Source organism: Anguilla rostrata, chromosome 14 (assembly GCF_018555375.3).
Source record: "Anguilla rostrata isolate EN2019 chromosome 14, ASM1855537v3, whole genome shotgun sequence".
NCBI lineage: Eukaryota > Metazoa > Chordata > Actinopteri > Anguilliformes > Anguillidae > Anguilla > Anguilla rostrata.
In genome coordinates, this window is record NC_057946.1 from 29236547 (window position 1) to 29258579 (window position 22033).

General features: G+C 45.6%; 1 protein-coding gene and 1 long non-coding RNA gene across 3 annotated transcripts in view; one reads left to right on the plus strand and one right to left on the minus strand.

Annotated features, from left to right (window-relative positions):
- Positions 1-14354, plus strand: part of LOC135239020 (uncharacterized) — a 37366-nt gene extending 23012 nt beyond the window's left edge. Inside the window, exons 4-7 of one of the 2 annotated variants that reach the window (XR_010325243.1) lie at positions 10068-10338; positions 10790-10952; positions 11493-11743; positions 14003-14354. This is a non-coding gene — a long non-coding RNA (uncharacterized LOC135239020). The remainder of the gene's footprint in view (positions 1-10067; positions 10339-10789; positions 10953-11492; positions 11744-14002) is intronic. The other variant, XR_010325242.1, reaches the window with a different exon arrangement.
- LOC135239017 (olfactomedin-like protein 2A) lies at positions 1006-21231 on the minus strand. Its single transcript, XM_064307329.1, has 9 exons — positions 20858-21231; positions 11435-11698; positions 10803-10910; positions 9440-9622; positions 8816-9029; positions 6111-6296; positions 5586-5666; positions 4159-4344; positions 1006-2982 (listed from the first exon to the last, which is right to left on the minus strand). Exons 1-9 carry the CDS (start codon positions 20924-20926, stop codon positions 2375-2377), a joined length of 1899 nt encoding a protein of 632 aa, XP_064163399.1. The 5' UTR covers positions 20927-21231; the 3' UTR covers positions 1006-2374.
- Between the last annotated feature and the right edge of the window lie 802 nt (positions 21232-22033).

Sequence of the window (22033 nt, forward strand, 5' to 3'; positions counted from 1 at the left end):
TACCATTCCTAATCTCGATAATATAACGATAATATTTCAGTATTTTCCTTAACCCCCCCTTACCCCGCTTGGGTGACACTGTGGCCAATCACGTGCCACCCTGTGGGGTTGCTAGGTTCTCTGTGAGTGAGTGCTTTAGAAGGAAGTGGCAGACTCTAGGGCCCCTTTTAGCTGTCGCTAAATGTGTGCAAATCAGAAGCATTCTCTGGCCTTCTGCTTCACAGCTGCCTGTTTATAATGCCGTTTCATGCAGTGATGTTGCACGGAACGCCTTGTGCATAGAAAAAATGTCATTTACCACAACTCGGTGTGTAAGAATCGCCTGGAGGAGAACAAGAATGGGTCTGCAAGAATGCGTGCCAAAGAGGCCACTGTGTGTGTGTGTGTGTGTGTACAGGGTGCGTACGTGTGTGTGTGTGTGTGCGTGTGTGCGCGTGCGCGAGTGTGTGAATGTCCAGCAAAATTCTGTGTTAAATTACATCAGTTTATTTTATTTTCCAGTATAGACCACATTTTATATCATTAGTGTTAAAAGTACTCGATCATTGTACATTATATATTGCTTTGTTGTATGTGCAGGGGTATGAAGGTATTATCTTCTAAGTTATTTTGTTCGATGATACTTCGGGCAAATGTTTCTGCTGCTGGCTGCTAGAAGCGTTGGCCCGTCAGTCTTCAGGGGACTTTTGGACCTCTTTCAGCCGAGCTGAGCTGAGCTGAGCTGGGCTGGGCTGGGCAGGGCTGGGCTGAGCTGAGCTGAGCTGAGCTGGGCTGAGCTGGGCTGAGCTGAGCTGAGCTGGGAGCTGAGCTGAGCTGAGCTGAGCTGAACTGAGCTGAGCTGAGCTGAGCTGAGCTGAGCAGAGCTGGGCTGGGCTGGGCTGGGCTGGGCTGGGCTGAGCTGAGCTGAGCTGAGCTGAGCTGTGTGGTGTGTGCCAGACTGAACTGAGTGAGACACCTGAACGTGTTCAAGAGTCACTGAACATCTCAGACAAACACAGCACCGCCTCTTTCACGCTTTTATTTTGCTCTTTGCGCACAACTTGATGGAAACGCCCTCCTACCCTCTACAAAAAACTAAAAAAAAACCCCAGACTTTTCAGGTTACACGGCGTAAGTATGAAATCCGCGCTTCCGTTTGTAAAGGCTGTTTGTGCGGGAGAACGGAGAGCGTAAACACCTGACAGCGGCGGGAGCCGTCGGTCCGCCAGCGGCAGGGTCGTTCACCGCCTACAGCGCGTTCTTTTAGCAGCTGATCCGCAGCTCCACTGCCTCCCCCGATCTCCCCGCTGGCCTCCCACCGTCCTGCCGATTAACAACACGGACACCGTGTTCGCTGGCTGAGGTTGCTTTTGCAAGTTTTTTTTCCAGGATTTAATGGAACACAGATTTCCAATTACATCGAGTGATCAGGCACTGCTTAAATAAAAAGTAATGCTCTTGCCAGTTGCTTTCTGAAAAAAAATGAAGCATTTCAAACTTCTGTTGGGTTCTGTTGGGGTTTCCTTTCAGTCATCAGCCATTTTAGGCTTTGGAAACATGATGTGTGGAGTCTTAAGCCAAGCAGCCGAGTCTTAAGAGCAGAAACCAGCAGATGCTGTGGCTCTAGGAGACTAGAGTTCACCCCTCATCATTTGATAGCCAGCGAATAATTACCTAGGTGCTGTTTACTTTATTTTCAAACCCACAAGGAACATGTTAAACTATTTACAAGAGAACTTTCATTTACATAATTACATTGCAAGAAAATCTGAAAATAAAAATTGGTAGTATTTCTTACTGTGCTGAAGAAATAAAATGTTTTCATATTTATTATTTCTGAAAAGGTAGTATAGTTTACTACTCGTTAGTCCCAAAGAGTAGTAAACTATTACAAATGTAAAATATATTTAAAATGTTATTTTAAAAAATAAGAACCAACAGATAAAAATATATGTATATGTGCTCCTGGAACTTTGTTTAACTGTAATTTGAACACCGTTCGATTTGAATATCCCCCATCACAGACAGGTTTGTGTGTGGAAATGTCCACATAGTCCTTTTGTTCAGAGTAAACGAGAACAAAAGCATATGATTTTTCTGTGTGTGACGATTTTAGAAAGCGATGTCGTTTCCATTAGAGGAAAGGGACTTTAACTACCGGACCACAGCAGCTCACACTCTACCCATCTTCAAAGGAACAAAAACACAAGAAAAACATCAATGACAAAAATGTTTTTTTTTTTTTTTCTTTTTTTGCAAAATTATGTCAGCTAACAACTGATTTTCCTTTTTTAAAAATTCTTTACGAATGTGCTCGTGGAGAGAGAATGCAGATGGATGGAGCTGTCGACTGGAGCTTTAACCAGTTTAGCCGGTGGTCTGTTTCACAGTGGCGTTAATGGTGACCCACGAACTGGATGCCGTAGGTGAGCTGGTGGCCGTTGTCCCAGGCGTACAGCACCTTCTCTTTGGGGTTGTAGTCGATCTGGGTGCTGAAGGAGTATTCGTTGAGGAAGGGCAGGAGGGGCGTGGCCTCGGCGCCCGTGTGCGTGTCGTAGGCGTAGGAGACCTCGGCCTCCCGCCGGTCGTGCGCGTCCACGGCGTACAGCACGCCGCACACGATGAAGCAGTTGCCGTAGGCGTTGCGGCGCAGGCCGGTGCGCCAGGTGGTCTCCTTCCTTAGCGACAGGTCGCCGGGGTCCAGCCGGCTCACCACGACGGCCTCGCCCTGGCCGTAGTCGTAGTCCAGCGAGGGGTAGACCACCCAGAGGCCGCTCTCGTCCACGGCGAAGTCCACGTCGGAGTGGCCCCTCCACTTCCAGGGCGCGGCGTCCTCGTAGACCACGTCGTGCAGCTGCGCCCAGGCCGCCACGTAGCGCTGCCTCAGGTCGTACTTGATGATGTTCCTGGTGAAGGCCCGGTTGTAGTAGAAGGCGCCGCCGTAGACCACGTGACCCGTGCCGATCCAGTTATACGGGAGCTTGTACAGGTTACTCCATCGACCTGGAGAGAGAGAGAGAGAGGTGGGGGGGGTGGAGGGAGGGAGGGAGAGGGAGGGAGGGAGGGGGTAGGGAGAGGGAGAGAGGGAGGGGGAGAGAGAGAGAGAGGGAGGAAGGGAGGGAGGGAGGGAGAGAGAGGTAGGGGGGAGGTAGGGGGGAGGGAGGGAGGGAGAGAGAGGGTAGGAAAGCGAGAGTGAGTGTGTGTGTGAGAGAGAAAGAAAAGAAAGAGAATGGAGGCAAGGGGAAGAGGAAGCAGTGTGAGTTACTCTAGATAAGGGTGACTGAAGCGACTGCATAATAAAATAAGAGGAGAGGAGAGAGGGTGATTAGTGCGCTGCCTGCTCTGCCTGGATCAGGAAAGCGTGTGGGAGGGGAAACTATCCCCCCTGTATGAGCGCTAAGAGACGCTTCCTCCTCTCCATTGTGGGCTAATCCCCTGCCCAGCTCTGCAGGGGAAAGCAGTCCTGTCCAGCGCTCAGAACTGTGTTTCAACACCGACTCACTCACGGACACACACACAGACTCGCCAGCATACACACACACACACACACACAATGTTAATGCATCTAATTCAAATCAGTCCTGTTTAGAAAGGAAGGGAACTGTCTCATAAATTCTCCAAAGAAAGAGAAGAATGGTGGACTGTTTATGTAGTATAGCTTCACAATGGCTCTGCCCCCCCTACACACCCCTGCTACACTCACCCCCGGATTTCACTGCTCTGTCATTGTAAAAGAATAAATAAATAAAAAATTCTCAGAACAAAGCAAAAACCAAACATTTTCACATGCGGTGAAAATATTGAAATCCACATTCCAGGTTAAATTGAGTCATTTTATAAACCTGACGGTTGTTTCCATCCTAATTATCCTACAGGTAAATGCAATTGAAGCTGGACAGTGGGGTTACAGTTAGAGCTGATGCGATGCATGCTAAGATCAGGGGCAGTCTTTTTGGCAGGGGGGGCTATGTGTTAATGTTGGTGGACAGAAAAGGAGCAAAGTCTGGCAGCGCATGTTTGACGGGGCTCTGCTGAAAGGAAGGCATTGCAGCCCTGGCTCAGGCCCGAAATATGACACGACAAGTGTGAGAGAAGGGACTAAAATAGGCATAAGATAAATAATAATAATAATAATAATACATAAAAAAATGTGTAAATAAATAAAACAATGTGGCCCACCCTGTTTGAAATTGTACAGGTTCCGGAACTCCACCAGGTTGTTGCCATAGTAATAGTTGGTGACGTAGATCTTGGAGTCACTGCCGATGGGGTCCTTCATCCAGGCGCCCTCGTTGCGCCCGTAGCTGTGCTGCTTCTTCGGCTTGTCCACCGAGGCTATCGTTCCCTCGCAGTCCGGGTCTTTCTCTGCGGGAAACAGGCGACAGGACGTCCCGTTACCGCCCGGCGGGACGGACCAGTCGCACGCTCGGGGGTGGGACCTGCCACAGATTCTATAGACTTACCAGATACTCAGCTCTTAACAATGAAAGTTCTGTCTTCCTACCACTGAAATCCTGAAACTCTCTAATTTGAGGCATCGCACCAGAAACTCCTGTTACCTCCCAGAATCACTGATAGTAGTTAATAAGTAGATGGACGGAATGCGGGAGCTGAGTACCTAGAGAGGTCACAGAATCTCTGGCTGGACTCTCACTTCTAACTCTGCAGGAAGCTGCTTCACAGATGAACAACTGTGAGCAATTTAGCCCTGCAGAGGTGTCTCATGCACACATGCTCAACGCAGGGGAGTGATGAATAAGAAATAACTAGATAGAAAAGATAACTTGTGGTGTGACAGAGAAAGGAAATGGACAGTGAGCTTGTTTATCATTTCGGAAAACGGCATCTTGATTTTGCAAAACCTTTTGTGTAAACATAGTAAACACATTTCTGGAGTTAACAAGATTATGGGAGCTCAGTTTAAATCTGTTTCTTGTTTCTGTTAGGTCTGCATCTTGTTAGTGTGCATTTAAAATTTTTTCATCTGATATTGGCAGAAAGAGAGTACTACCATTTCACATGACATTACTAAGCCTTCTCACAAATTTCTTAATATCTCAGACAATTGGGATTTGGGAAGTGGGGGAACCTTAAGATCCAGTGTATTGTGTAGTGGGGTGTGAGTGAACTACAAAGAAGTAACAAAATGGTGCAACCATCTATCTTAACTCAAAAAAGCTGCCAAATTGGTTGGTATGATGAGCTCTGCACTTTAGATTATAATCTATAATATACTGAGCAAATACTCAGTATATTATAGATTATGGGCTGTTAGCTGGTGTTCGTTTATTCATTTCTACAAATCTTTCTCTGAGAAATTGAACTGCTAGCTCCTAAAGCCTTTAAATGCAGCTAATCTGCATACTGCTTCCAAACGGACCACTCTCTAACAAATAAATGATTGATAGATTTTTTTCATCCATCTCAAAGGCTGTAAGGAGTAAACTGGCTAGATTGAAGTAAATGAAAAATGTACAGGATTGTCCTTTATGAAACTGCCAGCTGAATTCAAGTACAACTTTATTTATATATTTACCAAAGGTAGCAATTCCAAATTGTGAGAAAAAGGGGAAAGGAAAAAGAATGCGGATTTGGTAAACGGGTACCTGCTCGGTTGGAGAGGGACTGGCTGCTGTTGTCAGAGTTGTCCAGCACTAGCATAATGGTTGGGGCTAATGTCTTGCTGGCTACAGAAACAAAATTTTAAAAAAAACAACAGTAATAATAATGATAATATTAACAATATTATTAATAGGACCTATACAGACCTGTCCTCAATGCCCTAAAACACTTTTGGGATCAATTGGATAACCAGCTGCAAGCCAGGCCTAATCGCCCAATCAATGCCCGACCTCACTAATGATCTTCTGTCTGAATGGAAGTAAATCCCTGCAGCAACACTCCAACACCTCGTAAAAAGCCATCCCAGAAGAGTGGAGGTTGTTATAACAGCAAAGGGTGGACCAACTCCATATTAATGCCCATAATTTTGGATGAGATGTTGGATGTCAGGTGTCCACATACTTTTGGCCATGTGGTGTATAATATAGTACATTCCATGCATGAAGCCTTTTCAGGAGTTAAACAATAAAAAAAAAAACACTAAATAAAATAAAAACAGAGGTATATACCAGTAGTGGTTGTTGAGGTAGTGGTAGTTGTGGTGGTGGGCGTGGTTGTGGTTGTGGTGGTCGTGGTCGTGGTCGTGGGGGCGGTTGCGGTAGCCTCCAGGCTGGGGTCAGACCCCAGGGGTGTGTCCCCAGGAGGCTTGTCCTTGTAGGTGTTGGCGTCGATGGCGTTGGGTTTAGTGGGATTCTCTGAGGAAAGGGGAAGGTGAGGAGGTGCGTTGGTAAAACACGGACTGCAGAACACGGCCTGTATTCATAAAGCCTCTGAGAGCAGGAGAGCTGATCCAGGATCAGTTTTCTCCTGTCCGCAACCTAACCTCATCCACCGTGATTTAGAACGCAAAACCGATCCTGATCTAGGAATCCTGAATCTGATGCATTTTAACGGCACGGTCATTTCCTTAATTTGAAACCACCGAACAGCGAATCAGCGATGTGGTTGATTTAATCGCGGTAATAGCTCAGAAGGCCGGAACATTCCGGATCTCACGCGCTCTTCCGCGGTCAGCCTCGCAGAAGCGACCGCTGAGTGACACAGAACCGCTCAAACACACTCCGTCACGCGCAAATATGAATTATGCAGCTCGTCAGCAGCGCTGAACAAAATCATGTCTGCTATGGTCTTTACTGTCATTAACGACTCATTAATAGCATCACATGGTACAAACTTGGCACCTGAGCCCACCTCCACCCCACCCACCGGCAGTAAGCGTGAACAATGGGTCATTCCGGGGGAAAATGGCCCCTGCGCGTGCTTGTGCGCGTGTGTGTGCGCGAGAGAGAGAGAGTGAATATGTCTGTGTGTGTGTGTGTGTGTGCGTATGCAAGAGAGAGAGAGAGCGAGAGAGAGAGAGAGTGTGAATATGTCTGTGTGTGTGTGTGTGTGTGCGTGTGCGAGAGAGAGAGAGAGAGTGTGAATATGTCTGTGTGTGTGTGTGTGTGCGTATGCGAGAGAGAGAGAGAGAGAGAGAGAGTGTGAATATGTCTGTGTGTGTGTGTGCTGGGAAGAGAGAGAGTGTGAATATGTCTGTGTGTTGTGTGTGTGCGCGTGCGTGTGCGAGAGAGAGAGAGAGAGAGAGTGTGAATATGTCTGTGTGTGTGTGTGTGGGTGTGCATGTGCAAGAGAGAGAGTGTGAATATGTCTGTGTGTGTGTGTGTGCGTATGTGAGAGAGAGAGTGAATATATCTGTGTGTGTGTGTGTGTGCGTATGCGAGAGAGAGAGAGAGAGAGTGTGAATATGTCTGTGTGTGGGTGTGCATGTGCAAGAGAGAGAGTGTGAATATGTCTGTGTGTGTGTGTGCGAGAGAGAGTGTATGAATACGTCTGTGTATGCGTGGAAGCAAGGATGTGTGTGCATGTGTGCGTGTGTGTGTGCTTGAGCTGCTGTGTGTGTGGATGGGCACTGTGTGTGTGTGTGTGTTTATACGTTTGTGATGGTGAGTGTGTGTTTTTGTGAATACGCATCCATGTGACTGAAACTGTTCAGGTAAATATTTACTGTAACTGTATCTGTTTAAGTTCTGGTTTAAAGCAATATAACTTCATAATCAATCATATATGGAAATCTGTGTATGTACGGTTTATATACGTGTATTCAATGTTATAAACATTTATTTAGGTATAAGATAAAAGTTTATATTGGCTGATTGCCACTAAACAACAAACCAGATTTCTAGAAAGGATTGTGACCATGTATGTATTTGCGATCCATTTTGTTTGTGTTGGCATGTATGTTGAGAGTACTCTTCCTGTGTATTTTCTTAAGGGGCTGGTGGAGATAGGGGGTGGGGGGGGTTTGCTTGGGTTAAGGGGAGGGTCTCACAATGTGGAGCGCAGATTCCCCCCCCCAGGGGGCGCTTTCCTGGATTTCAGTTGTGGGATATCCCATTTGTGGATTCAGAGTTCAAAATAAATAAATGAATAAAAATGTAACACAATACAAAAAATACAGAGCAGTGACCTGTCCTCCACCTGCGCCTTTGTCTCTTTAAATGTTTGATGACTTTTAATGAATGAATTATTTTTGTTAGGTTAATGGTCATGGAGTTTGTTATTACGGTATGAGTGGTAAGGTTTCTGTGGAGAGTGAAACCTAAATAATGCAATATGTGCATATAGCAAAAGTCAATATAAAAATCAGGAAGAGCTGAAAGGCTCAGGTGCAGCTGCTCCTGGATCAGTCCTAGGGCACGGATCTCAAGTGTGTTAAATCCAAATGCATGAGATAACTGATGGAGAGTGTTCGAAAATTGACTGTTTCGGTTTTTAAATATATCAGATGTGCATCTAAGCCGCTATAAAAAAGAGCAGCTCAGCCACTTTCATTGAAAAGCGTGAGATTTTAGATTTTTGGGCGTGCGAGCATGAGATTGGTCTGCAGTGCCACAGGAGTCCCGCACCACATAGAGACTGGAGGTCTATGCTAGGAAGTGTGGACCTGCGTCACTGCTAAAGAAATCTGACAGTCATGCAACAGGCGTTGTAGCTGTGTACTGTATTTATACTGTACTGCCCACAGCCATCTGAACCCTGGTGACATGCGTGCAACATGGCTACCTTTAACTAATGCCGGCTTCAGAAACACGGTCGAACCTTTCTCCTGCTGTATACGGTCAGCGGCTGTTCGACTGACTGAGTGATTGACTGATGACAGCACGTCTCTGGAGCTCGAGTCCGTCACGGGCCCCGCCCCACACTGCCCCTTCACCTCTGCTGTTCCCGCCTTGCTCCGCCTCCTCGGCCTTGTAGTACGTGATTCCCCTGACGACCGCGGGCTGATGCCCCGGCCCCTTGGCGGATTTCCCGGCCTTGCCGCCCTCCTTCCTGGACCTGGCCGGCCTCTCCTTGGGCGGCTTGGATCCCGAAGCGATTTTGGCGGGAAACTTGGCAGCGTCCTTCGTCTTTCCCTCTGTGGCTGTTTCCTGGCAACATGGGAAACAGTTTTAGGTCATTGTTTTTTCCTCTCAAAATTAGAATACTAGTAATAAATATTATTATCATTAGCAATGTTATTAATATTACTGGTAGTAGTGGTAATAGTATTGAGTATTCTAATTTTGATGATGATGCTGATGATGATGATTATTGGCTATATTCTTCCTATTGTACATTTAGATGGGAGAACAATCCATAGCAAGAGTGGAGGGCTACAGTGCCTGCAGGTTTTTGTGGTTCCCTGTCAATCAGAAGCCAATTTAGGCTTTGGAAGCAATGTGTGTGCTCTTCAGCAAATTAATTTACTTGAATTCAGTACTTTACACCCAGCAGAGACTGAAGCCTACCAGGACAAGAAAATGACCCACCTGGTCTGTCAAACCAATGGCACGCTTACCTGGAGTTTGTTATCCAATGGCGAGCCATCCTTCTGTAAGAGCTGCAGGCCGAGGTTGGAGAGCTCCTTCTTTATGCTGACCATGATGTCAGAGTAGTTCTCATATCTCTTCAGCTGATCGGTCAGGCTGGTGACGCTGTCCCTCACAAAGTCGTTCTCCCTGGTTAGGTTAACCTTAATGGACTTGGAGAGAGGGCGGTAAAGTGAAAATAATTTGCTCTGCTCTCTTTACTGCTAAGACACCAGATGAAAAGCTGTTGCTGTTGCAGAATTCGGTTTGTTTTAGTTTGTGGTTTTAGTTTATTGTTTTTGCCTGGAACCTGTGAGGGGAAGGGTGAAGATGTTTTTTTTGTTTTTGTGTCTGTGTGAATGTGCTCTTTCTTTATGTAAATTTCAGTGAAAACACAAAACTGCTGCATCCTCCCACCCAAGGGGTTCCAGTTGCAAATGTGCAGTGTAATTGAAGGCATAAACAAAACATATGCTCTGATAGCATGGTTTGAGGTGTATGTTGGGGAAAAAAAACATTTTAAAGTATTTTTAGTGTATTTTAAGTATATCTGGCAATATATTGTGATGGGATACCATGTCTTTGATGATACTGATCATACATTTTATTTTATTTCAGATGCAATGCAGCACATCGCATTTCCCTAAGGGTCCAGTCCAGGTCACCCATCCATTGGTTTTGGAAGCGCTTCAGAATCGATCACTCCAAAACACCCGATTTGTAACTCGCCATTTAAAAGTTTGAGAAGTTTTGGCTTCGCAGCTGACTGGCACTGCGTGGCTGGCACCCCTCCCAGCTCCTCCTCGCCTCTCCGAGTCACAGTTTGTTACTCAGCCCCTTCTGAATTACCAGCAGCCCCCGGACGAGCCCAACGATAGACGCACTACGGGTGAGTGAGAGGCACTGAGCTCATGCTTACAGCCGGACCCTTTAATCCCCCCAGACTCAGCTGTGTGAGCAGCACCCTGCCAGCTGTGGAACAGCGGCTTTTAAAAGAAAGGCAGTGCTCATTAAACTATTCTATCAAATGCAAACTCTTTCTCTCTCTCTCTGACTCTCTCTCTTTCTCTGCTCACTTCAAGCTGGCTGACTGAAATGTGTAGAAAATGCCTCAATCAAACATATACTGACATAATAAATAAATAACCAGTGCTCTTTTTACATATACAAAAAAAAATACAAAAAATAACCATGGAAAATGGTCTCTTACACCATCTCGCTATTCTCCTTCTCCCTCCCTCCCTCTCTCCCTCTCTCCCTCTCCCTCTCCCTCTCCCTCTTGCTCCCTCCACCTCACTTGACCCCCTCCTACCTTCCCTCGCTCACCCCTCTCTACCCAGGTGTGTGTCTCACCTCCTCCAGGGTGTTTATCTGAGAGGCCACCTTGCTGATGTAGGAGTGCACCTTCATCATGTCCATGCTGTACAGAGTTCCCTCCAGCAGGTCGATCATCGTCTGGAGCTGCAGGGAGAAGCAGGTCAGCCGGTCAGGTGAGGCCAACAGGTAACATTAAACCAAAAAAACTAACAATTAAACAATAGAGTTGGGTTCACTCTCTATAAGAGTGGGGGTTATTGTTTGATTATGCTAAGAGTGGGGGTTTATTATATAATTAAGAGTGGGGTTATTGTTTGACTGTGCTCAGAGTAGGGGTTCAGTATCTAATTAAGAGTAGGGTTATTGTTTGATTATGCTAAGAGTGGGGGTTTATTATATAATTAAGAGTGGGGTTATTGTTTGACTATACTAAGAGTGGGGGTTCATTATCTAATTAAGAGTGGGGTTATTGTTTGACTATGCTCAGAGTGGGGGTTCATTATCTAATTAAGAGTGGGGTTATTGTTTGACTATGCTCAGAGTGGGGGTTTATTATATAATTAAGAGTGGTGTTATTGTTTGACTATGCTCAGAGCAGGGGTTCAGTATCTAATTAAGAGAGGGTGTTAAATTAGGTTTAATTAAGGTGAGTGAGGGCAGGCGGTCACCTTCATCAGCTCGGGCGCCTGTTTGCGCAGCTTCTCCATCTTCCACTCGTTCTCGCAGGGGTTGAGGGAGGAGGGCGGCGCGGTGCAGGAGCACTTGCAGTCGGAGCCGGCGCTGACCGTCTCCACGGTGTAGAAGTCCTCCACGCGCACGCTGCCGCTGCGCAGACGCGCGCAGGCGTCCCGCGTCAGCGGCCGCATGATGCACTTGCACCGGCAGTCCGAGCCCTCCGACGTCATCCGCACCGGCTCCGCCTCCCCGAACACCTGCACGCCCCCGAGCCAGAGAGAGAGAGAGGAACTGAGAGGCTAGTAACTCCCTCATCCCTGTCTCAGATGATGTGCACCTGCCAGCATTCTGGCACAAAATGGCCACTGTCCATTGCTGTTACCCAGGTTAAGGCTACACCCGTGGTGGGCAATTCTGAGTAAAACGTAACACTGGCTAAAACTTGCTAGAACCAATCAGATCGCTGGAGTTTTAGCCGAAACCAAGTTCGCTAACTGTAGCTTCTTGTTCCAGAGGTTCCACAGCAGGGGGGCTGATCAGTTCCATTCCTGAGGGGTCGGGGTGTGTTTATGTTTCCACCAATTACTTCTGGCTCGGTTAACTAATGCGCTGTGTGCCCAGCACCAGTTCACTCTCAGGTCAGACCGCAGCGAAACGTTGCATGCAGGGAGACGGTCTTCAGTGTGAATGACAGCGTTTATGCATCTTAGGTACAGTATCAGATCACAAAAATGATTGTGGCTAAATAGATTACAGAAAGGGAAGGAGAAAAAGTCAAAAGGAGTGGAGGTATGACAGAGTGAAGGAAAGAGGGAGGAAGAGGGAGAAAGAAAGAGGAAACTTTTAAAATCAGTTTTACTGCTGCACTACAGCAAAGTTCTTGTGATTACAATACACAACTCATGGAGACCATCTTATGTGTTACTAATTTATCTGCGATTAGTATTGACAACAGGTTTGGATCCTAAATCAGTTAACAGACAGACTGAAAAAAAACCGTTAGAAAGATTTATTCATCACAAAAACCCCAGTGACCACAGCAGTGTCAGACTGAGTGATTATAGTGTTTGCTGAGAGGTGTACAGACAAATACATTGCCCCCTGGTCTTGCAGTGTCTCTCTCTCTCTCTCTCTCACATACACACACACTTATGCACACACACACACACACACACATGCAGGAATGCGGTTCGGATACGAGAGAGCAGAATGAGCACAGACGCACGGGCACACACACACACACACACACACGCAGGAATGCGGTTCGGATACGAGAGAGCAGAACGCCGAAAGAGATCGTAGCCCATTAGCCACAGGCACATCTCCGTCTGAAGACCGGCTCACATGAAAGGGATTAAAGCTCGCTGGGAGAGATCAAATCACTGACACTCGCATGAGGTCACAGTCCTCCCAGCCTGCAAATCAAACCGCAGGTAACGACAGACGCGAGGCAGGCCTGCGACCTGTCCGGCACGTGAAGAACAGGTTCCCATGTTAAATGCGTTCCCGGGTCACTCTCAGACCCGGTTCAGAGGTTACGGATGATAAGCCGGTCAGATGAAGAGAGGCGGTTTTGGAGGGAATTTGACCGGGACACTTAGGAGGTTAACATCCCAACTCTTGAAAAGTACCATGCAGTCTTTCATGACCACAGGTGAGGCTGGACCTCAGTTTAACCTGTCATCCAATAAAACGATGGTATGCTCTACAGTACAGTATGGTGCCCCATGACTGTGCTGGGTCACTGGATTTATAACTGCCTCAGATGGAAGAAGGGGAGTCTTCCAGAAGAAACATAGTTTTCCCAGGAAGTCTCCCTCCCAGTACTGAGCAAGCCCTGAGAAGTGGCATGGTTGCTTAGTTTCTGCAGTTTCACATGAGAAGGGTCCATGCAGTGGCAGCTCATGATCCAGCTGTGTGTGTGTGTGTGTGTGTGTGTGTGTGTGTGTGTGTGTGTGTGCGTGTGTGTGTGCCTGTGTCTGTGTGTGCGTGCCTGTGTGCATGTGTATGTGTCTGTGTGTGTGTCTGTGTACATTTCTCATCTCTCCTACACCACATTCACATTCCCCTGTGAAGGAGATGAGAGAGATGTTGTGCGTTGGGGTCTTAAGCACCTAAACCATCAGATTTGCCGATATGGCCACTTTACCCTGAGTTATAGTCTGGTTTTCTGGCAGCCATCTCACTCCTCACATGGACTGAAAATGCAGCCGTGGGAAGGGTTTGTTTTGTGAAGGGGTGGGGGGAACGTCGAGGCACTGCTCCGACCCAGATCTGCACAACAGCCTCATTAGGCCAGAGCAAAATGGATGCCATGACTGCACCATGTTAATAATCATTACAAGTCATATCAATAATCATATTAGCACTAATACATGGTATGAGCCATATGAAAAATTATACAAGTTATAATGTACAATATTAACCCTTTGAATAGTTTTTTTTGGAGTAGTTTTTGGAATACCTTTTCAAAATTCAACGTCAGTGTTCTAGAACTCCATTGCTTTCAATTGCCAGTACTGTAGAATGTTAAGTAAAAAACATTCTGTTGTCTCCCACAGATTGTCCCTGCTACAGTGTCATGGATCTAGTTTGGCTGAAATTACCGGAACCCGCCCCGGCTGCCTCTGAAGGCTGCCGAATCTTCGCCAGAGTTTGACATTCCACTTTGGGACCGGGTGAGACCTGAATGCAATATGCTGGCACTGGCAGCCCTGGCACTGCCAGCATGTCCACACCCACCGCTCATGTTCCCGTTGACAAAAACAACCGGGCTATTGCAGCAAAATGTTACAAAACACTGATTATTTCGAGGCCCTGACTGTTCCAAAATTCTGCAAAATGTTATTATTTATGATTCGCGCAATGAAACGCCATGGGAAATAAAATGCCTTCTAAATCTGTAAAAACAAATATTATATATCACAACCAGTTCATTTGGAAAAAAACATCTACTGTGTGTTAAACAGGGTTTCAAAACGTATCCCTGTAACTCATTCAGAGTTTTAACAAGATTTCCCCAAATTCCAGGGTCCATAAAAGCCATACAGAAGGCTGTTCCTCACGTGCTGCTGCAAGTGTTGATAAAGCAGCATTAAAATGTTGCCCCAAAAGAACATGGCTGCTCCAGGATCAGCTCTTTCTCCTCTTTCTTGAGGAATAGCTTGGCCATATATACCATGGGAAAGACACTTTTCCAGATAACTACAAAAATCATTAAACCCCCCCCCCCCCCAAAAAAAAAACCAAGTGCTTTAAAGTAGTTTCAAATTTTCACCAACTTTAGGGCCTTTGCTACTTTTTTAAATTTGGGAACTGTATGGTTTGATATTTGGTCCTGATAAACATTACCTCACCTAACCGTCCCAAACACACTTCACCCCCCACTCATTTCAAACCTTCTCCTCCTCCCAACACATCTGCCACAGTCAATACCCCTATCAACATAAACTAATACTCACCCTGATCCCACCAGCTCTTACACACACATACACATTGATCCCTAGTGCTAACGCATAGCAGCACCCACCACTCAGAAGATGCATTTGAGCACAAAAACAACAGATGTTCACCCGATCAGTGCACAGATCATACTTCTGTGTGATTCAAACAGGAAGTACATTAATCTAAAGTGCCTCATCCTTGCAGATAAATTCTGAAACTATGGTGCCCCACAATGCAGAAATAAAATGACAGGATGTACAATACATCCTTATCCACACAGGTACAAACGACCTGACCACATTCGGTAAAAGTGGCAAATGCACCAGGGCAGCTAGCGATTAAAGCCACCAGTCAAACTCCCATTGGCCAGGGTAGTAATTTCCATTATATTACCCAGATTAGATACATCTCAAGGAATCATCAAATACAAGTGCTGAGATCTCAGGAAAAGCCTCATTGCCAAATCTGCACCTGCCACTCCATCTAGGCCTGGGGTGTCCAATATAATCCAAAAAGGGTGAGTGTGGGTGCATGTTTCTGTTTAAGTCCAGCACTACGACACCTGATTCTACTACTGTGTGGTGCACCCATTGCCAGGACTAGCAGAGAGCTTTGCTTATATTACCACAATAGAAAATCAAACAAAATACACACAGACCCTATCAGACAAGAAAGAGTGATGCTTTAAGTACTCACTGACCCTGAAGGAACTAAAAAAGAGACAGAGGGAGACTGAGAGAGCAAACTCTCTCTTTTTATAGTCCTTTATTGAACTGATAAAAAACCTCCACACCACGTAAAACCAAACATTGTGCAATATACCACGCTGACTCCCCTCAGAACCCCCCTCCCCCACCTACAGAAAAAGTGAAGCATAAAACCCACAACACAGCACTCAATATAACCTATAAACACGTCCCCATCTCTTTTTTATCTGCCACACAAAGAGCCCCCCCCAGAACACCACATCCTTTTAATCATTGCCACATCCTTCATTATGTTGTAATACTCAAATTCCACCCTAAGGCACACAGAGACGTTCCTGCCTAAAATCAAATGCACATCCGTGGACCCGCATTGCCAAGGCTTAATCCTACATGCTATCCATGTGGCCAGTTCTGTCTGTCTGTACAGAGCATCCAGCAAAACCAGTTTGTACCGCTGCTGAAAACTCTACCAACACACACTCCCCAAAAGAAAACAGCACACCCGGCTGCAAATGAAACATTTTCAATGAACAAAACACACATTTCATCCTTCTGTGGTCAACATGTAGATCTTCCACTATAAGTCTCTGGTCCTGTCCTCTTTGGTATTGGGAGCTAATAAAGCACCCTCCAGCTGTACCCCAACATCTCATCTCCCATTTCCTCCTGCCAGTGACGTTCTCTTACATCCTGCCGCTCTCTCATATGCCTGAACTCTGCACAGACTGCATGAAGTAAGTTTCTTCCTCTCCCCGAAAACTCTCCAGTACTGGAGATCTGACAGACAGCAGCCTCCCCCGCCCCTTCCTGCCACTCCCCAAGTGCGACTGCCATCTTTACTGGAGTGACAGGGGGATGCTTCCCCCTCCCCAGGCACCTGTTTCTTTTTCCTACTACACGTGGTGCTGGCAGTGCCCCCTGCACATCTGCCCAAAAACCTCCCCAGCTCTCTGAGGGAATGCGTGTCTGTGAGCTCAGCCAGGCTCTCAGGCATCACTAAACCACACCCCCTCCGTTTGCTGACAGTGAGCCAGCGAACAGACTCCTGCTGTGATGAGCTGTCTCCACAGGGTGCCTGATCCTAAGGGCTCTGATCCAATCAGTGGTTTGTGGAGAAGTAGGCTCCACCCCTAAGGCCACAGCCCTTGGTCCAGGCAAGGTCCCAACAGCTAGCTGCCAGAGCTCAGTAAGGCCTGTGGTGTTCTGATGTCATCAGACACAGCTGTCCATCCAGCCCCAGTCAGCCTGCTTGCTCTCCAGCACAGCCCGGGTTGGTAAAGGAGCCTCTGAGCTCCTTTAGAACTGTTCATGAGGACTGGTAACCCCTGCCTCCCCCCCCCCAATGCACAGGGAAGTACAGTACTGGCACCCAGTCAGTGATGACCTGACAAAAAAACAAAAAAGCTTCTGTTGGGAACATCACAGGGTAGAGGGGGTTTAGTAATGCCAGCTGATGCCACATTTGGAGACTGTCCTGCAAAGGCTGTGTCAGTGCATACGCAGAGTGAGACAGGTACAGTGCAAGAAGACAGACAGAGAGAGAGGGAGAGAGGAGGGAGAGAAAGGAAGAGTGCAAGAGAGGAAGAGGGAGAGAACACGAGGCAGTAACAGAGAAAGTGAGAAGGCAGAGAGAGAAGAGAAATTCAGGAAAGGTAAGGGAAAGCGACCAAAAGAAAGAGTGTGAAAGCAGTAAAAAAAAGAAAAAGTTTTAATCGGAACCATATGTGTATTTTAAGAGGGTCTTTCTCTTGCATGACAATAGATGAAAGGGACAACAGAAGACTGAAGCTGTGGGAATTGTTTTTGAGCCCCCCAAGCAACTCCAGGCAAAACATTACAGGTGTTTAGTTTCATTTCCAGCCTCTTAACCTCTGCCAAAAACTGTGCGGGTCCAGTGCAGGGGGTGGCTGGGCGGGGTCCACGAAGGGGAGGGCAACCGTGACCTCACAGCTGTGCGAACAGCACTAATATTATCCTTAACCTTCCCAGCCAGGGGAGCCATGCCAGAAGACGTGGTATCACACCCTGACAAGTGTTGCAAGTGTTGACTGTGGCTAGTGGCTGGCCAGAGGTGAGGCATGATTGGGTGGACCATCGCCCTGGAAACATTACTGTGATGCGTCACACACACACACACACACACACACACTTCTGGTGTTCTCATCCACAGGGAGAGATTATCAATATATAAAAAATAAAGAATGCTACAGTGGTCAGAAGTACATAAATGAGCATTGTTAAGTTAAAAGTTGAGCTGTAGATAAATGAAGACGAGGAAGCTGAAACAGCTACTTCTCCAAAGGGAGAAAAAACACTTGAGTGCTGTAATATTGCAGAAGTCAGTGCAGTTCATTAATGACAACCAGTCTTAAGGTACCTAGGAAGGTCGCACAGAATTTACGCGAACGAAAGGGAACACAAATGTATAATCACCCAAATAAGTCTACAAACTGTACACTGACTAAAGAACTGATCTGGTAAATGACTGGCACTAAAGTGAGATAAGGCAGCCCAAATTCCAGGGATGTGCCTTGCTATATATCAATGGGTAGTTACTTCTGATGAGTAATGATCTTGTGTAGGTAGGGCTCCAGTTGGAGGTATTTCAAATTTCTAACAATGTCAGATGTGCTCAAAAACTATTAGATTGATTTCTGCTCTCTACTGCCTCTAGTGGCTGGACCAAGTGCAGCTTTCACTACACTGAGATCAACTCAAAGACATGAAGCCCAGGGTCTACAGGTAAAAATTAGCCTCTCTGGCTAACTCTGGTACATTTACATAAGTTTTATTAATGTGGATTGACCCATTCAAATAAATTAATAGATGAAATTGAAATTGTTATGAATTGGTCAAAGGAAAAAACAAAACTGGAATAGATATTGGTCTTCTCTTTTCAGTTATAAATTTATGTCTGACATCGTCCCTTAGGCCTGTGTAGAGCTAAAATGGTGCAGAAACATGTGCAGAAACTACTGTCCTATAAAACATGGTTTCAATGAACATTACAGAGCTGGGCCTGTAACCAATAGGGTTTGATTCCAAGATAAGACCATGCTGTTGTACCCTTGAGCAAGGTACATGGCCTGTATTGCTTCAGTATATATCCAGCTGTATAAATGGAATCGATACTATATAAAATGCAAGAGCTTTCTAACTCACTCTGGATATGATTTTCTGCCAAATGCCTGGAATTAATTAAATGAATATATGTGTTTTTCATGTGTTAACTGAACATTGCAAAGGAAAAATAAATGCACATCATATCAATATGGGCTACTTGTGAAGTAGCTGTACTGTACTATACTGACGTCTTTCCAATATTAGCATGTAAAATGTTTGTACAATACATCCCATCCAAAAGATTGCAATTGTGGACCTAGCCCACCTGTGCAAGGTAGCATCTCTTTCTGGAAAAAGGGTCATGCCATTATAAGCCCAGCACCAAGGCATTTGTAGTAGTGACAACTAGCAACACCAAACCAAAATCCCACCTTTTTACATGTTTGGCATCAAGCAGATGGTCTTATCCAGAGGGACCTGCATAGCTTTCATTCTTTACATACAGCTGGATACTTACTGAAGCGATTCAGGTGAAGTATCTTGCTCAAGCGTACAACTGTAGCACACACCGGGGAACTGAACTTACGACCTTGAAGTCACATGACCAGCTCCCTAACCATTATGCTGCCTTCTGACCCACTAACCCTTTTTAGGTCATATGATATGTAATGTTAATGCTATGTATGAGGAATGAGGGGCAGGAAGCTGTGCATCGTGGTGTAGGGCCACTTATATTGGTTTTGACGACCAAGAATTCCATTTTTTTTCCCCCCTGTAACTCAAATCACAGTCCTCCAGGGCCGAGAGCTCCAGATCCATTCTCCCTTTACTTGGGAATCAGGTGTGAAGACATTCTGGCCAATCAGTAGGACTAATTGCTCCGTTAGTTCCCTGGAAGGAAAGAAAACCAGGGCCGGATGTGGATTTGAGGGCCAGATTTGAGTATCCTCGAAGGGTTAACAGTGAGAAAACAGCTTAAAAGGAAATTGGACGTCCACGTGATGTGCTCTGCTTAGTGATACATTCCTGAGACCCATGTCCTCTTCAGAATGCTCGGTCCTGATCGGCATGACATTTCTGCGTCCTTTTTTCTTCTTCTTCCTTCTTTCGTTTTATTCCAGGGAAGCCAACCGTTTTACCGCGACTGACTCTGATCCCTGGTGTTGGCAAATTCCGTTACTCCGAGCTCTGGAACGGGTTCATTTCTGGCTGACTGTACGATTTTTTATTTCAGAAGCAGGTTTTCAAATCTTTATTGTCTGCCACAAAACACTACGCTCTAATTTACATTAGCACTCTATCGGTGAACTACAAGACGCTATGTAAGTGCAAGTAAATGACTGATTGATGTGTTGCTTCATGATCTCAAAGTTGCTTTACTCGTGAAACCTCATGGGACCATGCATAAATCACAGAATATGAACAACATAATTTCCATGTATGCAGCTACAGCTTCAAAGAGTAGCAAGCTGAAGCAATAAGATGGTATGTGCTGGCTGATCATGTTAAATGTAGCCTGAATCCTGTGGTGACTGGATTAAATGCGCATAAACTCGTTAGAACCGCAGTAAACATACTTTAGTTTAAATGCATTAAAAGTCTGTTAATTGATAGCAGCTACCGTTTTATTGCCCGCGCCGGGCCTGGACCACCGCCAGCCATCGGCGCTCTGTTCCACTGTTTACTCAACAGATTGACCACCTGCTGCTCCAGTTCGTGCTTAGCGGTGCTCAGCCTTCAAGCCGCGTTTTCCGATCAATAATACTAAAACACGAGACATGTCCCCCCCAGGACTCGGACAAGGGCTCCATGATCTTTTTTTACGAGATTACAAATTTAATACAGCTGGCCTGATGGATGCATTGATTTTTACGCGCAAGAAGGCATACTGTCCTCGATTTAGTCATTTGCAGTTAATGCCAATTCACAATTAAATGCAACAATGCAATGTAATTGCAAGCATTACACTTATGTTAGCCTTGTGAGAATCTGTTCACGTTAAGATTAGAAATAGTTGAATTAAAATAAAAAAATAAGTTGAAATAAGATTAAAAAGAATTGCACTTCTAAATATCACAATAATACGTGCAGCGCGCGCTCTTCCAGTGACATCTATTCATCAGTGGAATGCTCAAGCACACGGGTTCTTGACCACTTGATGCCTGCGAACTGATTATAGGAAACACATTGGCGCTGTCCTACCTTGTTTTGTGCATTGGCGGGTTTAGACAGCAGGATAAAGCAGGCAATGATGTTTGTAAGACTCCACATCTCTCCGGAAATCCAGCAAACGCAATGGTGAAGTACACGTCTTCTCTCCGGTACGAAAAGATGGAATGTACATAAATCAAAAACAAATAAAAATACCAACACACAACAACACTCCAACTGTATCCCAATGGGCTTGGTAACTCTGAAAACGCTGGTAACGCTGAGATTACGCCTCCATTACTCAATGCCCACACGGTGGACTCCAAGCAGCCTGCGAGTAGCGCTCACTCTGCGGACATACAGAAACGACACAGGAACAAGACAGTCTTGCAAACTGTCTCTCGCGTGTCTGAAGGGAGGGGCAAGGTCAGCATGAGTTGGACCTCAGCGCGAAACACCACTTTACCCAACATGGGTGTGGATAATTGTATTAATAAATATTCTGTCAACATTTTCATTCATTCATTTCATTCAGCGCTTTGTTAATGTGTTGAAACAGTCTGATAAAATGTGTTGTTATTGTGGTTGTTGTTGTTATATAACAATATACTACTGCTACTAATTAAAATAACAACAACAATAATTATAAAAATAACAACAACAACAACAATAATTATTATTTTATAATTAAGGATACATACGTCTTGCATCATAATTTATCAAACGAACTCTCGTGGGCTATCCCCACTCAGCGGGGGAAAATGATGTCACATGGAGGAATATGAATGAGTGAAAATGACTGAATGAAATTATCCTGCTGCACGGAAACGTTAAGTATACAGAAAGTAGGCTACTCAAAGTTAAGCATCAGTTTCGAACGATCTGACTCAATTTATTTCATTCGGAAACGTATGGAGGCATAAGTCTATAGCCCCACCTGCTGGGGTAGACCAGATCCGTATTCCAAGTTTTTAAATAAATTTCAGGGAAATTTCCAAAGATGAGAGAGGACACACCCTTGATTAATTGTGTTCGCCTAGAGAGAAAGTGTCTGGTATTGTACAAAGCACGCACCGAAACAAAGATGTCCAAACTGCCTTTTTTTTAAAGTGGTGCAGCGTCAAATGGGTTGAGCCTATCGTCATTTGCAAAATAATTATAGTGTACAATACTCATTATTCGTCGTCGCTACTTTCCTTTCCGTCTAATGTTCGTTCTATCGGACGC